The sequence below is a fragment of the Acyrthosiphon pisum genome, chromosome X, assembly GCF_005508785.2.
Source record: "Acyrthosiphon pisum isolate AL4f chromosome X, pea_aphid_22Mar2018_4r6ur, whole genome shotgun sequence".
NCBI classification, from domain to species: Eukaryota; Metazoa; Arthropoda; class Insecta; order Hemiptera; family Aphididae; genus Acyrthosiphon; species Acyrthosiphon pisum.
Genome location: NC_042493.1, coordinates 7046180 through 7063242, shown reverse-complemented (window position 1 = coordinate 7063242; position 17063 = coordinate 7046180). Strand labels below are relative to the sequence as shown.

The 17063-nt window shown below is 28.9% G+C and overlaps 2 protein-coding genes across 2 annotated transcripts in view; one reads left to right on the top strand and one right to left on the bottom strand.

The window, feature by feature from the left end:
* LOC103308338 (myelin regulatory factor) overlaps window positions 1-17063 on the bottom strand; it is a 197241-nt gene that overhangs the window by 172248 nt on the left and 7930 nt on the right. The window lies entirely within an intron of this gene.
* LOC100570016 lies at window positions 3656-4336 on the top strand. Its single transcript, XM_029485897.1, has 2 exons — window positions 3656-3826; window positions 3929-4336. The coding sequence occupies exons 1-2, from the start codon at window positions 3765-3767 to the stop codon at window positions 4284-4286; spliced, it is 420 nt and encodes a 139-aa protein (XP_029341757.1). The 5' UTR covers window positions 3656-3764; the 3' UTR covers window positions 4287-4336.

The window sequence follows — 17063 nt, the reverse complement described above, 5'->3', positions numbered from 1 at the left end:
GAAGATTGTTTTTCTAATTTTGCAAGTTGTCTTACAAAATAATCACGTGATTTATTATTTAATGTACTATGATTAGTCTCTAAATGACGTTTTAATTTGTTGGGTACCATACTATCAGCAGCTAATACTTTCAAACAAATAATACACTTAGGACGTTCTTCGTTATCTATTGTAATGTAAGTAAACCCAAATTCTAAGTAATTATTATCATATTTTCTAAACTTACGTTTATTTTCTTCTTTACAGTTGTCCTCATTTTGTTTACGTTTCGATTCAATATTAAGAAATTTTTCCATATTAATGATTGAAAAAAATAGCACGAAATAAAATAAAGTATTACGAATAAAGTTAGAAAAATGTACGCTCATATATTACACGCTACGTCACTACGAGAATACGACAGTTATAATACTGAATAACTGTAATTATTTTGTAATAAACGTGTGTCGTGTATGGAAAAGTTAAGATAATCGTTTCTACAACATTTTTATCGGACATAAAATTGATCTAAAAATAACAATATGTATAAAATTCCAACCGCGCGCCGCGCCGCCCTTGTTAAGTGCTCGCGCCTCCTTTGGATGGCGCGCCACACAGTTTGGGAACCGCTGGTATAGTGTATGGTGTATACTATTTCTTCATTTTTTTCACTGGTGGAGTTTACATGAACCCAATTTTACCTGTTTTATTTTCCTGGCGGCGTTTACACTAAAAAGAGGTTCTTGTGGCGGAGTTTACATGCGCGAATTTCAATTGAAAAGATGCGCGTTATCGGCGGGCGGTAACTTGGCTTGCTATTGCGTATATTTATACAATATATATGCGTGTGTTAACTTCTCCAGGGAATAACGTCAAAAATCCAGCAACCGGTCCGGGAATCGAACCCGATTCTCTCGCTTGCCGGGCAATTGCTCAACCACTGAGCTACCCGACCGCATAGACCTATGACGCTATCTCCCCCAGTTATCGGGAGCTTACATTCGACCATCCGGGCGCCCACGATCGCCCTCGATCGTCGCCGGTCCTTAACGTCGCTCACAGCGACTGTTGCTTCACCAACTGACCATCAGAGCGCACGACCCGTATCACAACGCGATCGTCTCTACACGACCTTTGGTGGACCAAGTCCAGGTCCTTCACAACACCGCGTCTTTGGTCAACAATTCCACTTCTGGTATTTATGTTAACTTCTCCAGGGGAAATAACGTCAAAAATCCAGCCGCCGGACCGGGAATCGAACCTGAGTCTCTCGCTTGCCGGGCGATTGCTCTACCACTGAGCTACGCGACCGCATAGACCCATGACGCTATCTACCCCAGTTAACGGGAGTTTACACGTGTGTACATATTTTTATTTTACGGTCGCTATGATGCGTTTGTGCGACACTTCACTTAAGACAAAATGTATGCGAAATGTCAGGAAAATAATTAATACAATCTCCTATTGTCCCGACGTAGGGGGGAACCCGCCTAACTATCAGTACGATAGGCGTCGACAGCGCTCCCAGTGTTAATATGCTTGGCTAATTCTTTATGGATAAAATAAATATAATGCATTGTATTAACTGATAACAGTGATGTGACGACGGAGTATGGCCGAACGACTCCGCGAATCCTCGTGGTTTTTGATATCATAATATCATGTAACAAACTAGGTACATAAAGTTTATTGTAATTCTTAATACTCGTCTGCCGTCTGGCATCTGTGATTCCTCGTTGATGCGGTATATTGGTTTATAATAATATATATTTTAGTAGCTTACAGTTTACATTACGAAAAACATTAATTTCCGTAACTTTGTTTAAATTTCTGTTTGCCGAACGCAGCTGAAACAGTCGTTTAAATTGATTTCGGATCTTCTGTATAATCAAACCACAGAATCGGTTATTCTGTGATAAGACATCGGTTTTTGGAACACAACCTGCCTGGGGTTAGCTGTAACCGCACGAACAATGTATACCGAAACCTTCAAAACGTATGCCCACTGATCACTTCGCTGTCAACGCACATTGCCCAGAGGCTTTTGAAGTTTCAGTATTTAAAATCGACACAAGAAGTGTATGGTCCACTTGAGTTTCTGGTGCGCAGCTTGACAACCCAGTATAGTTTTTCAGTGCGCGTGATTGCCATCAACTTATCACCCATTTCCGAGTGAGAAAATAGTAAGTTGACCTTACTTATAACCTAACCTTACTTATATAAGCGTCACAACCGTTCTTGGTTATATTATTGTTTTCTTATTTGAACTTATTTGATTCCATTATTGGTAGTTTTATTAAGTTTTTGGTATTGGCACAGAAGAAATAATTTATAGGTAATTATTGTTGCAAATGCTATTTTATAGTGTCACTTGAAAGGTACCTTCTTTTATTTTTTTAAAATTATATACAAACATTCTCAATAAACCCTTGAATTTTGTTTTATCCTACTTGTTTCAATCGTATTATTAACATATTAATGTACCTACATTATAATATAACAAATTTAAAACATTTGGTCCATTTAAAAATTATCTGATTCCATTATGATTATAATATGTTCTGTAATAATTGTGTTCTGCATTAGTGTTAGTTAAATTTTAAGAAACATAATTAAACTAGTATACTGTAACTCAGTGGTCAGGACGCTACTAGTTTTTTTGTAGCACGCCAACGCTACAGCTACTCCCCCAAAAAAGTATCTCACTACCGCTATCGCTACCTATTTTTTAAATGTAGTGCACTGTTTCTAACACTATTGTCTAAATGTAGCGCGCTATTTTTTCACTACATTTTTAAAAATGTTCTTATTGAAAACTAGTATTTGTTGCTTATACTTAATTGACATTTGGTCACTGGACAGGACCCAGGACAAAAACTTCACTAATACACTAATCATAATCATAATATAAATAAACAAATATAATCATAATTTATATTTTAATAATCATCAATGAGATTGTAGGTAGCGACAAAATAATGATAATTTTCGCTACGCTAACCAGAAATATTTAGCGCGATATAATATTTCGCTATCTAAGGCATTATGTAGTGACGCTACATTAATCGCTACAAAGAAAGCAGCGTGCTACTGTAGCGTTGCTATAATTAGCACGCTACTCCCGACCACTGCTGTAACTTTATGTGTCATGTAAGATTTGTATACATAATACAACAGTTTGTATCGAGACTGTGCAATATGTACAACCATTATTCAACTATCTATTTAAATTCTGACATCTGTGAAACATAATTTTGGTAAACATTTTTGTTGCTTTACAATTGAGTTTACTTTATTTTACTGGCCCGCCTAATATTTTTGTTTTTTTTTTTCAAAATAATTCCCGTTTATTTATAACTAGGGTTTGGAACTTGTCGCACACAAATTTTAGGAAATTGTATGAACATAATTTGCACTTTAAATAACCAAAAAAATCAACTGAATTAGGTAACTGCCTTTTAATGGTAAAACAATTTTTAATTAGGTACAAAAATTTGATTTATTCAATTTTAAATTTAGATATTTTTTTTTCATTCATTTTTTTGAGAACAATAGGGAAAAGTATGAACATTATATTACTGTGTATGGCCGATTTCATTTCCCTGAGAAATAAATAAAACATTTTATCGGACAGTCCAGAAGTCAAATAATGAATAATAAAAGTAAATACCTGTGACAAGTATTTTTTAATGATTAATAAATTATGAGTTCAAATAAGATTTAGATAATTAGATTTAATGTGAACTTTGAATTAACGAATATTTTGATCTTTAGAATATTTTCAAATGACTTCAATGAAAAACTTCACACAAGTTGAAGTCACTGGTGATGCTGATGCTGTTACCAGGTATTTGCACAAATTAAACCTTAATATTATTTTCTTCTATTTTGAATTTAATAATTACATTTTATAAAATATTATTAACTAGTTAAATTTTTAATTTAATAGTGAATTATATGTTGAAAACACGATTGAAAATCCTGCATGGTATACAGTTGAAGATAATCATGTTTCTTTGGTATCTGAAAATATTGAGAAAGTCATTAAGCTTGAAACTGATGTGTTGGATGATTGTATATGGGAAAGTAGAATCGAAATTACTAAATATGCTGACAACCAAAGTAATATGGAGTTACCCTTGGAAAGTCAGGTAATATCTTTTTTAAATAATACATTCTTGTTGTATGCGGTTTATCGCTTTAAATCACCTAGTATTGTACCTACGTTATTATTTTTCACAAGTCAGATAAAATATTTTACAACATTTAACTTGATAATTCTATTGGCTATTCTGATTAATCTGTGACAGCAACAAAAATATTTTATTTAAAAAAATATGCAATTATCAGTCATGAACTTATACCATTGATTATAAATACTATAAATTGCTCATTGTGATACAAAATATGCTGCGCTGAATATAATAACACCATGATCGCTAGTAGATTTAGTGTAGGGTATTTCGTACCACAGTGAGCAATGAGCAAAATAATTAATGCTTATACTTACCTACAGTTTACAAATATTATTAACAATTTAAAACTATAGTCATTACGAACATCAATCGCTCTACAATAATAATGATAGTATTTAAAAAAACTTAAGTTTTTGCTATTCCAAGGTTAGGTTAGGTTAACCATAACCATCAAAATGAGCTTGACTACTAACCACTGTTATGACTGTGTTAAAAATCTTTAATGAAGAGATGGGGTAATCAACGAGAATAGGCGCGGATTCAGGGTGGGGCTATGGGTGCTTGGGCACCCCGGTCGTCTAAGCCATTAATAACATAAATTTGTATAATAATCTAAAATTTTAAATTACATAATCTAAAATATAAAGGTGTAACCATTTTTTTTTAAATTCTGATCGAAGCGAGTGTGGATGATGTGTTTTTTTAAATTTTTTTCTATGTTTCTATCATCGCCGTATTTGGGGCAGTACAAATGCTTCCATTTTCTTCAAAAGTATCTCGATCGATGGGAAAGTGAATCTAGTTAGTTTATTCAGAAGGTCAAAATTTAAAATTGCAATAGTTTTAAAAGCGCCGGGAAAAATAAGATAAAAAATTAGCAAAATCGGTTTTCAACGAAATCAATTCTGGTTTTTTGTGTAATTTTAAAACAAATAACCAGATACATGAAATTTTCACCGAATGCTTATATTAGCATTTTCTATACACGATAAAATTTTCAAAATATTTTGATTTGTTTCGAACATTTTTATTTTCCAATTTTATAACTACATATAGTATTTTATAGGTATTTTTTTCTATGAATGTTAATAACATTTAAAAGTTTGAAAATGTATTATAATATATTATTACAATGGCAGTTGAAAAAATTTAAAAATGCAGTCACAATTTTTTCTTATAACCATTTAAAGTTCAAATGTTGACAAAATACATAAAAATCATGAATATGTGCAAATTATTTTGAGTTAGAAATTCACAAAAATTTTTATTTTTAAATCTAAAATTAGAAAATTTAATACAAGATTCCTCATTAGTACCTTTATCAAAAAAAATTTAAATTAAATTTTTACATTGTTGTATATTCTCTCGATTTTTCATGTAGGCATGAAGCTCTTTTCTCATTTTCTTGTAATTCAAACACGAATACTTGTAGATATACTTAAAATTGACATCATATATAACATCTTATCAATTACCATACTTGATAAAATGTACAAAATATTTTGAGCCGTTTTTCTTATACAATGATATTGTATCATTTAATTCAAATTTAACATCATCCATTACAGACTATACAGTGATCCAATTGTAACCTACTGTAAAGCAGAGTGACACCCACTTGCCCACCTTTTTTTTGAGCACCCCCTGTTAAAATCTTCTGGATCCGCGCCTGAACGGGAATTTGTTTTAGGGAAGCTTTGAACATCACTACACGGGTATTAAATGAAGAATTGAACACACATTTTGAATCATATAGGGTTGGTATTTTTAATGCAGAGGATCAGTTAGTTATTTATATAATTATAAATGAAAATTTAATAGAATATTTTGTCTGACAATATAAATATGCTCAGACTTGTTGTCCTATAGGTAGTTTAAAATACTTACTACTAGTTAATTCAACTTTTTTCAAAACATACTTTTCGATTGAATACCACACTATATAAACCACTGTTAACAACTACAATAAAACAATAAAAAGTACCTTTGCTAGTATTTTTAAGATAATTTGACGCCAGCCAGCGGGACTGTACATGTGAGAACGTAACATATTTGGAATAGAGTATAGATAATATATATTATACACATTTAGTGGTAAATCGCATTCAACACTGTGCGTTATGAGTGGTGGATCGTGTCAATGTGGTAGATAGCATACAACAAGAATACATTAATATTAATTAATCATTTTATTGACAAATCATTTATTTTCTCACAGAATGTCGCAGATAATAATATTTACTTAAATCATGAAAATATAAGTGATAAAATATTTCATTGTTATATTTGTGGAAAAAACTTTTTTTATAATTATCTTTTAAAAAACCACTTGAACGAACACAAAAGACAAGCATATTATAAAACTAATAAATGTAAATTTTGTGGAAAACAGTTCAAGTTAAAATTTGGTTTGGATAGACACATTCAAAAACATCACAATTCCATGTGTACAACAAGTGTATCAACTGCTATGCACACCAATATACCGAACAATGACATTATTTCATATCCAAGGCAAACTAAAATCATAACGAATACCTTGGAAAGAAATAGTTCAAATCAAATAGAAAACCAGCTAGCTTCGACTGTTACGTACACCAATATCCCGAACAATCACATTATTTCATATCCAAGGCAAACTAAAATCATATCAAATACCTTGGAAATAGCAATACCTGGTAAATACCCAGTAAATAGCAATGAATCAACTTTGGCAAACGAACCTGGTGATTTAATGGCGGAACAATTTCCTATTAATACAGCTAATAATAATATTGAATCTATAATTAGAGACACACCTTATTTCTGTATTATAAAATCGCTTAATATTGAAAATGGATTTTGCAATGATGATTATGATCAGACATCAGAAAACAAGCTTATATTTACATGCAAAATTTGTAAAAATCAACCATCTACAGATATACATTCATTTGCATTACACATGAGTGAGCACAGGGAGTGTAATATGCATGAATGTATTGTGTGCGATAAAAAATTCAACTATATAGGTCTTTGGACAGCGCATATGACCTATCATCAACAGCAAATAGATTTGAATATGTCAACAGTTCAGTTTAATCTTTTAGAGAAGGAATCTAATACATTTGATACTAATAATGAGAATAATAAACTTGAACCAAATGTAATCCAAAACAGCACAAGTATAGAAAATAACAACACTGATTCTGCGACAATGTCAAGAAACCAAAAAAAAGAAACCAAATCATCGTCAATTAAAAAAACGAATTACTGTAATTTATGTAATAGGAAATTTACAAAGCGCTTTTATTTTACAAATCATATGATGATGAAGCATAATATAAAAACAGACACACAAAAACAACTTACACTGATTGATTGTAATGAATCAATCATTTTGTCTGAAAACATAGAGCCGACTAATGAACACGAAAACAATTTATCAGTTCCGGTAAATAACAAAAATAACAATCTGAACTATCGTGTTAATAAAAGCAATGAGAAGAAGTCAACATTTTGTACAGTTTGCAACAAACATTTTGGACATCTTGGTGCCCTAACCAATCACATGCGTATTCATATAAAACATCACTGTGATATGTGTGAGAAAAAATTCTCTACTCCATTCCAATTGAATGTTCACCAAAAGTCACATCCAAAAGCAAAGATTAAATCTATAAGTCATGGAGAAAAAATAAAATGTCGATATTGCAAAAAAGAATGTGACTCGATATCTCAGTGGAAAAATCATATGTCAATGAGCAAGGAATGTCGTCGCCATTGTAAGAGTTACCTTCCAGAATTTACATCAAATAAAACTGTGTTAAATAAAACTTATTTGAATACTCGTGATAATACCGGTTCACAAAAAGACAAATTAATGGACGTAATTCATCAAAAACCAGCGATTAAGAAACAAAATAAAATTAATCACATTAATGGTGCTAAATGTGATTTATGTGGTAAAATATACAGTAGTATAAATTATTTAAAAAAACACATATCCATGATTCACAAACAAACTTATGAACCTATGACCTGTAGTTTTTGTGGAATAACATTTAAACACAAATTTTCTTACGAATCACATTTAAGAAATAAACACAAGCAATTATCTAAACATTATGAAGGAACAAACTCTACATATAAAAGAACCAGCGGGCAAATTATATCAGTAAATAAAAAAAATAGTATGAAATACATTTGCGAAATATGTAAAATGAAGTTTGATGACAATATTACATTACAAAAGCATACAAAGATACATACTTTAAATACATATAAGTGTAATGACTGTGGTCAGCAGTATGAGACAAATCTTGCTCTCAGTAATCATGTTTGGGAAAACCACAGTGCTATCTAATAAAAATGAACATGTCGAGAATTATGAAACAAAATGCTTTTCTAGAAATAATTAATAATAATTTTGCTCAATCTGAAATTTGTTTCCATCAGAAGAAAGAATTGGCATGTTATATCCCATAATTATATTTTACGTCTTCATAAATAGAATTTTAAGCCATTAAAAATGACAATATATTTTAACATCTGTAGTTATTTTAATGTTAGTATTATAATATGGAAAAAGAACATTAGAATATTTGTGAATTATTTGAATCTCAAATTCACGCTTTTCTACTTTGTTGTATCCAAAAAATTCCCAGCTATTTTTATTTTCATAACTACTTCTACAAGTTTTTACTGTACATTCATTAAATGTATTTATATATTTATATCATAGATTAGAAACAATAATTAAGGTATATTTTTTTATTTATTAAATTAAAGTTTTAAGAATTATTTTCATTAACCATAACTTGTGTTGTATATTCATATTAGTGATGGGTCAAACCTGATTTTATGGTGTCAAACCGAACAATGTCAGTCTTGCGAACCCAAACCAAACCAAACTTATAATTATTCAAACAAACTCGAAACGAACTATTAAAATATTTTATCAAATTAAAATTTGAACTCTGGATTTTTTTCTTTTTTACAAATAAGATTGAAATTATGAACATTTTACTTATAATGTGTAAAATTTAATACGCCTAGAAATATATAATAAATTATAATAATTATTAATTAACATCCAAAACTATTATTTAATATTTCTGATAATGTTCTCATATAACAGTTATTTAATAAATAATAAATATGTACAGTGTTCGGCATGATATTGTTGTAGATATATTAAATTTAAGCTCTAACATTGTTTTCCATTACTTGGATTAAACCATAATTTGTGTTGGATATTCATATATGGTCAACCAAGTAATTTATTCAAATTTGTATTACATTGTGTAACAAGTCACAATGGAATGAACCGTTTCATAGGTTTAATTTAACAATACATTTTTATTTGTTTATTTTATAATTTTAAAATAAAATTTAAGTTCCAGCAAAATAATGTTTAATTATTTTTACAATGAAGTTAGGTTTAACTGTACATTTGTTAAATGTATTTCATGTATTAGAAACAATAATTATGGTATAATTTTTAAGATTTTTTTTTCATTAAAACATGTTTTGCTTATTCATATATTGTCAACCAAGTAATTTATTCAAATACTTATTACATTGTGTATTTAACTAATAGGTTAATTTAACAATTAAGTTATTTTTATTTGTTTATATCATGATTTAAAATTAAATTTAACTTCCAGCAAAACAATGTTTAACTATTTCTACAATAAAATTAAGTTTTCACTCTACATTAAATGAATATAGCTAATTATATATTCATATCATAGATTATAAACAATATTTAAGGTTTTTTTTTTTTATTATTATTTTAATTTAATTTTTAAGATTTTTTTTTCATTAACCATGATATGTTTTGCTTATTCATATATTGTCAACCAAGTAATTTATTCAAATACTTATTACATTGTGTATTTAACTAATAGGTTAATTTAACAATTAAGTTATTTTTATTTGTTTATATCATGATTTAAAATGAAATTTAACTTCCAGCAAAACAATGTTTAACTATTTCTACAATAAAATTAAGTTTTCACTCTACATTAAATGAATATAGCTAATTATATATTCATATCATAGATTATAAACAATATTTAAGGTTTTTTTTTTTTATTATTATTTTAATTTAATTTTTAAGATTTTTTTTTCATTAACCATGATATGTTTTGCTTATTCATATATTGTCAACCAAGTAATTTATTCAAATACTTATTACATTGTGTATTTAACTAATAGGTTTAATTTAACAATCAAGTAATTTTTATTTGTTTATTTTATAATTTAAAATGAAATTTAACTACCTGTAAAATATTTTTTTAAATAAAGATATGAATTTTTTAACAGTCTTTGAGTTTTCTATTAATTTTTAGTTACACATAATTAGTGTTAATTATGTTACTCCCAAGAATCTAATACATGTTAAGTTGTTTAGCTCTTCTTAAAAATGTGTTTATGCGTTGATTGATGTTGGAATATTAGTTACCTTGTATCTGAGGCTTTTAAAATTATTTTTTTTATTGAAACAGTATTACAGGTAGTCTTAACGATCAAATGGTATATTAATAAATTAATAGCTTACATACATTTTGAATATATTATTTCCTTCACATTTATTTATACTCCAATATCAGTTAGACAACTAAGTTCAATTTGACTCTAACATAATGTTCCACAGGGAAAAATTCACCGCATGCTTGATTTATAACTTAAGACATGGATTTATATTTTTATATTTAAAAAGTACAACAATTTATACCTTATAATCATAATAAATAGGGTATATTGTTACGTGTCCCTTATACTTGCCCCTTCAGGGATCCATAAAGATAATGCTTTGAAATAAAATGGTAGTCAAATTAAAACAGTAAATGCAATGTTATTTATTAGAACAGAATAAAAGTGTAATATTGTCGTTTGTCGTGCAGAATATGGCTAAATATTGAAGTAGCGCTTGTTGTTAACGGCTATGGTCCAAGTACATCTGATCAGGCTGTGCTCCTGTCCCTCCTATATGGCTATATACGATGTCAGCTCCTTTGATCTGATCGGCATACGGAACTCGCAGGTGCCTTGCGGTTTACCACACGGTGGTAAAAGTTGTTGTCGTAGTGAAGAAACCGCCGCCTCGTGTACATTGATTTGATATAGATAAGATTGCTAATTATCTTAAATGGGATTTTAGCTATCAAGGAGAATCGCTTAGTATGGTTCAGATAACATATTATAAGAAATTAGGTTTGTACTACCTTCAGTTATACATGTTACATATTAATACGAATATTGTGATATCCATTAAACCTCCCTGCCAAAAAAAAAAAAAAAGGTTTAAAAAAAAAACCAATTAATACTATAATTCAGGGGCGTGCAGATCCTTTCTTCTATGTGGGGCAAAGTTAATTTTTTTAAACCCACCACCCACCCAAAACTAAAAGTTGCAAATAATATATGTTTTATTAAAGGCCCCCATACAATTATATGAAAACACAATTTTTTTTAAACACAATATTTATTTAAAAAAAAAATTGTAATTCAGATTCCAATATCATTTTTTATAGTTAATAGCTATTCAGTATGCAATATACATTACAATAACCAACTGGGATTATTAAAATAATAAATACAATTGCTTTGTGGTTAATATTTTTAGAATAACAACTACTAGTATTAATTTATAAATAATTATCTGAAATAATCAAATGTAGTGAATTTTTAATAACTGCAGACAATGAGTTTTTATTTTAATTTTAAATATTTATTGTATTTATAAGTCAAAATTCATTATTTATTTATTATTTTATTATATTTATATTATTAAGAAAATTTGATAATTTTTACTAAATTATTTGAATATTTGATTAACTTCCAAGTCTAACCCGTCTATTTAAATCAGTTTTGTACAATATATTTTAAACATTTGCTAAAATTAAATTAATTAAAACAACTTCAACTGTTAAAATAATTTTATTTTATTTATTTGAACATCAATGCATCCTTTAAAACCTGTGATGATAATCCAAATGCGTCAATAACTTTATTATAGTTAATTTGTATGTCTTTCTAACAACTGATTAACATCAAACTTTCCAGTCTATTTTGATCAATAGTGGATCTTAATCTGGTTTTGATTAACTTCACCTAAATTATTAATAAAAATTAATTAATAAATAAATCTATATAATATTTTGTAAGCTCAGAAATATACCTTAGAAAAGGTACGTTCTGCTGACGCCGAAGTAGCAAGTATAGTCCCAAGCGCTTTATAGGCCAAGTATAAGTTTGGGAAAGCTGACATCAAATTATAATTAGATAGTACATGCAAAATTGTATTGATTGTAATTTTGGTTTCCGGATTTACCAGACCTGCATTGTTCTCATCATCAGTGTTAGTATTGTCACTTGAATCTGTATCATCTGGGCTATCTGGCTTGTGTAACAATAATGGTGTTTCTAATCCTGAAACGAAATCTCTTAAACTATGACTAATCATAATGTATTCACGTTTCAAATCATTTCCAATAATATCTTTTAACCAATTTGATATATTATGAAAACTATCTTCTGGAATGGATTTATTGTCTTTTGTCATATTCATCAGTCGTTCAGGAGATAAAAGAGATAAATCTTTAAGTATTTCTCTGGCACCACTAAATCTAGAATTAATTGATGACATTTTTTGATCCAATACTTTAAAGTATGTATTTTTTTGTTCTATATCTATCACATGCAGAAACAGATACTTCATCATACATATTTTCACCAGGCATCCTTTTTTTCTTGGTCTAGTTTCTTTAAAACTTAACTCTGACATGTGTTTTTCAGCAAAATGTTTTGCTTCATTTACTGTTAGTTCAAATTCTGCATCACAGCGCATAGAAGTTAATTTTTCTTTTGATGCATCAATCAAATTTAATGCCTGAATAAAATCTATGGATTTTCTTTGTACGTAATTGGATAAAGGTGTGGTTATTGCAAATATATTACAAAATATTTGGTCCACTGTTGGTGAATATGACAGCCATTGACGTTTAATTGGAGTTGGTTTAGTGGGAATATTTGTAAAATAGTAACATTTGTGAAATGAACGTAACTTTCCTGTTGAGTCTTTTTTTTTTTGGAAACATTTTATTAGGTAAATCAAAAGGACTCGGTTGGCACGCTCCATGTTCAAAAAAATAATTAAACAAAACATGTGAGAGCTTAAATGAAATTCTAATAGAATCATTTGGAAACAAACAATTTTGTAAGTCAATATTTTTCAAATTAGAAATTTATATTGTTTTGTCCACTTCATCATATTATATATCATGCAAGTTACTATCAACAATATGTTCATCTATAGACAAAAAAAAAAAAAAAACCATTAATTTAATTGTGAATTTTAATCTAGTAGTAATTAACTTGACTTGTAAAATTATAAACATAAAAAAAATTAATTAATGAGCAATTTACCATTATTCTGAACTACTTCTACATCAGAATTACTACAATCTTGATCAACAGGCTCACATAGTTTCTCAGTATCACTAAACGCATTATCCAAAACTAAAAATTAATAAGAATATATATTAAAACAACATTTATAATAGTTTTTTTTTGCCAAAAAGTAAGAATAAAATAAATATATTAATGAATTAGTACCTAAAAATACGTTCGATTTCAACGGAATAAATGTAGCTAAATGTTTTTAAATCTTGAGGTAAAACTTGATTATTTTCATTTATATTTCCCAAGTTCAATGAAAACTGGTAACCACGGGACGATATGCATAATACAGGTCTGCTGTGTACTATGTAGTAAGCACTGTGTTCATCTTTAACTACTTTTTGATCCTTCCTGTTTTTAGTAGCTTCTTCTAGATACTCCATAAATGTGTCTTCAACATTTCTAGGCATTTTCTTTTGTTTTTTTTTTTAAAAAACACTATATAATATATATATCAGTGGGCAACTTGATAATAAGGGGCCTATGTGAAAATTTCTAGACCAGGGCCCTTGCATGCTAGCAAGAATTAAACACAGTACAGCACTTGGTATAAATCAAACGTAGTTCAAAGTACTCTTTAATCTTTCCTAATATCTCCAAGAAAAATTTGAAATCTTCACAAAATCGATCAAGTAGTTTTTGAGAACCTATATAATAGCCACAGCTTACAAATATACATTTAACTCTCATGTTTGTTTTAAGATATAATTTCTTTATTCGAAACCATAAGCGTGCGACGATTATATGGATCCTTTTACCTCATCTACCAGAGTAACTAATGGCAAACATTTAAAATACTATTTTTTACTAATTATTTAAAAAAAAAAAATAAACAAAAAGGTCTGTCGTAAATCTCAAAATACCTCTCCGGGTTGAACCAACTGGATCTAAACAGTGAATCTAAACCATTCAGAGACTCTCTCAAAAACACACGAAAAATGTCCAGTGGTTTAGGAGGAGATCAATGACATACAGACAAATATTTATTTGTACTATACAGTATGTCCCATAAGTCCCGTATCACCCTTAATATCTCCATGGGAAATCAATACATTTAAACGCGGGTTTTTTTACAATACTAAGAATGAAAATTCTGATTGACTGGCATAAAATTCAATTTTTTTTTTTAAAATTCAAAAATTCAAAAAAAATTTTTTATGCATTTAAGAATTTAAAATTTGTAAGATAGCCATGGCTCAATATTTACATATTTTTAAAACAGTTCAAAAAAAAAAAAAATATAAAAATTGAATAAAAATTGACCAAGTTAGAGCAAGTTATGTTTTTGAATAATTATAACAAAAATATTAATTGTTTCACATTTCAATAATAAAATATCTATTTCAGCATAACAATACTTTTACATACCTAATTAAAGTTTTGATTTGAACAGAAATAAAAATAGTCGTGTCTTATCGTTTGCTGAACAGCGAAACTGGTTACCTATTTTTAAGTATTTTAATTATCATAAAGTGAACCTAAAGTTACAAAATTGGACATAATCTTACAGTTATAATTAATGTGATTTATAATAACAATACCTACGCATATCGCAGTTTTCTAAATTATAATTAAAATTATTATCTTGTGTTCTTTCTTTATAGCTATTACTGTTATTAGTGTCATACGTACAGACGTACAGTACGTACCGTGTCTTTAGCTTTAATTTCTTATTAGTTATTTCTTACTTATTTTGTTCAACATTTAAAATGACTCATACATTCTCAGTACATGAGTACATCGACATTGTGAAATGTTACTCCCGAAACAACGAAGTCATAGACAAGCTGCTTATAGTTATGGAATTGAGTATCCTGATCGTAAAAAACCATCGTAAAATGTTATAAACAGATTAATGTCTCGATTTTTGGAAACAGGTAAAATTACATACTTAAGTTATAATAAAATTGCAAATTTTGGTATTTGGATAGGTACGTCCGGACCGTTCTACACGATTTAGAGTCAAATAAGCGACTGGGTCTTATAATAGTTATATCCATGAGTCTTATAAGCGACGTGGTGTCCACTGTAGGTACATATTTCCAAGAACCAAATTAATTTTTTCCTACAATAAGCTTAATATCAAGTAGATATTAGATAGCGGGTGTTAAGCTGTAAATGTTTGGAGTGGAATTTGGAACAGGCAGATTATCGGACCCTTTTTTTATTGAAGGCAATTTAAACGGAGAAAAGTATAGAGATTTATTAGAAGAACGTGTGTGGCCAATAATTTCTCAATTAGTTAATATAAATAAAATAGAGCCTATTTTTATCCAAGACGGTGCGCCAGCACATAATTCAAATACTGGGAGAGGTTGGCTGGACTAGAACTTCCCGGGAAGATGGATAGGAACAAGGGGTCCAGTGCTTTGGCCACCTAGGTCTCCCGACTTAACACCAATGGATTTTTTTCTATGGGGTTATTTGAAAAATCTTGTGTATCCGTCATATTCATTGCCTGATCTCCGTCACAAAATTGAACAAAATATTCAAAATATTTTACCTGGGACATTAGAAAATGTTAAAAACGCGTGGGTCCAAAAACTTGAACTCTGTGTTACAAATAATGGAGCTCACTTTGAACATTTATAAAAAAAAAATGTAATACATAATTTTCGTTTTTATGTAATAAATTTTTTTTATTGTTAAAATATTATCTGAATTTTAATTTTAATCTTTCCTAACAGCTCCACTAATAGTTAGATATTTACAGATTAACATAAAAAATCATACATAAAAAATCGAGATTGATTAAATCGAGTAATTCGTGTTTTGATAGGTAACAACTATTATTATAATTATTCAAAAACATAACTTGCTCTAACTTGGTCAATTTTTATTCAATTTTTATATATTTTTTTTTTGAACTGTTTTCAAAATATGTTCAACAAAATGGCTATCTTACAAATTTTAAATTCTTAAATGCATAAAAATTTTTTTTTGAATTTTTGAATTTTTTAAAAAAAAAATTGAATTTTATGCCAGTCAATCAGAATTTTCATACTTAGTATTGTAAAAAAACCCGCGTTTAAATGTATTGATTTCCCATGGAGATATTAAGGGTGATACGGGACTTATGGGACATACTGTATATATATAAATTAATGTTTCTGTGTAGATTAAACCTACGGGAAGCAGACAGATTAATTTAGGAATAGTTAAATTTGGTTTATTTTATTCATCTGATATTAGTAGTCATGTTAGGTTAGGATTTTGTATTAATTGATTATTTTAATCCACCATAGGTGGAATACAACAAACTTGGCATAACTTTGATAGGTACTTTAGAGTTAAATCATACACCTACATACAAACAGCACGGGGTCCGTGATCTACCGTAGGTAGTTGCCTACCTGACAATATACTGCTGCGAATCAGAATTTTTATTCTGGGAAACGGAAAAGTTAAGCTATATTTTGAACACCATACACCGAATATTAA

Coding starts and splice junctions, on each gene's coding strand:
- LOC100570016 (XM_029485897.1), top strand. CDS start 3,765: ATGACTTCAATGAAAAACTTCACACAAGTTGAAGTCACTGGTGATGCT. Junction 3,827..3,928: donor GATGCTGATGCTGTTACCAG/GTATTTGCACAA, acceptor TTAATTTAATAG/TGAATTATATGTTGAAAACA.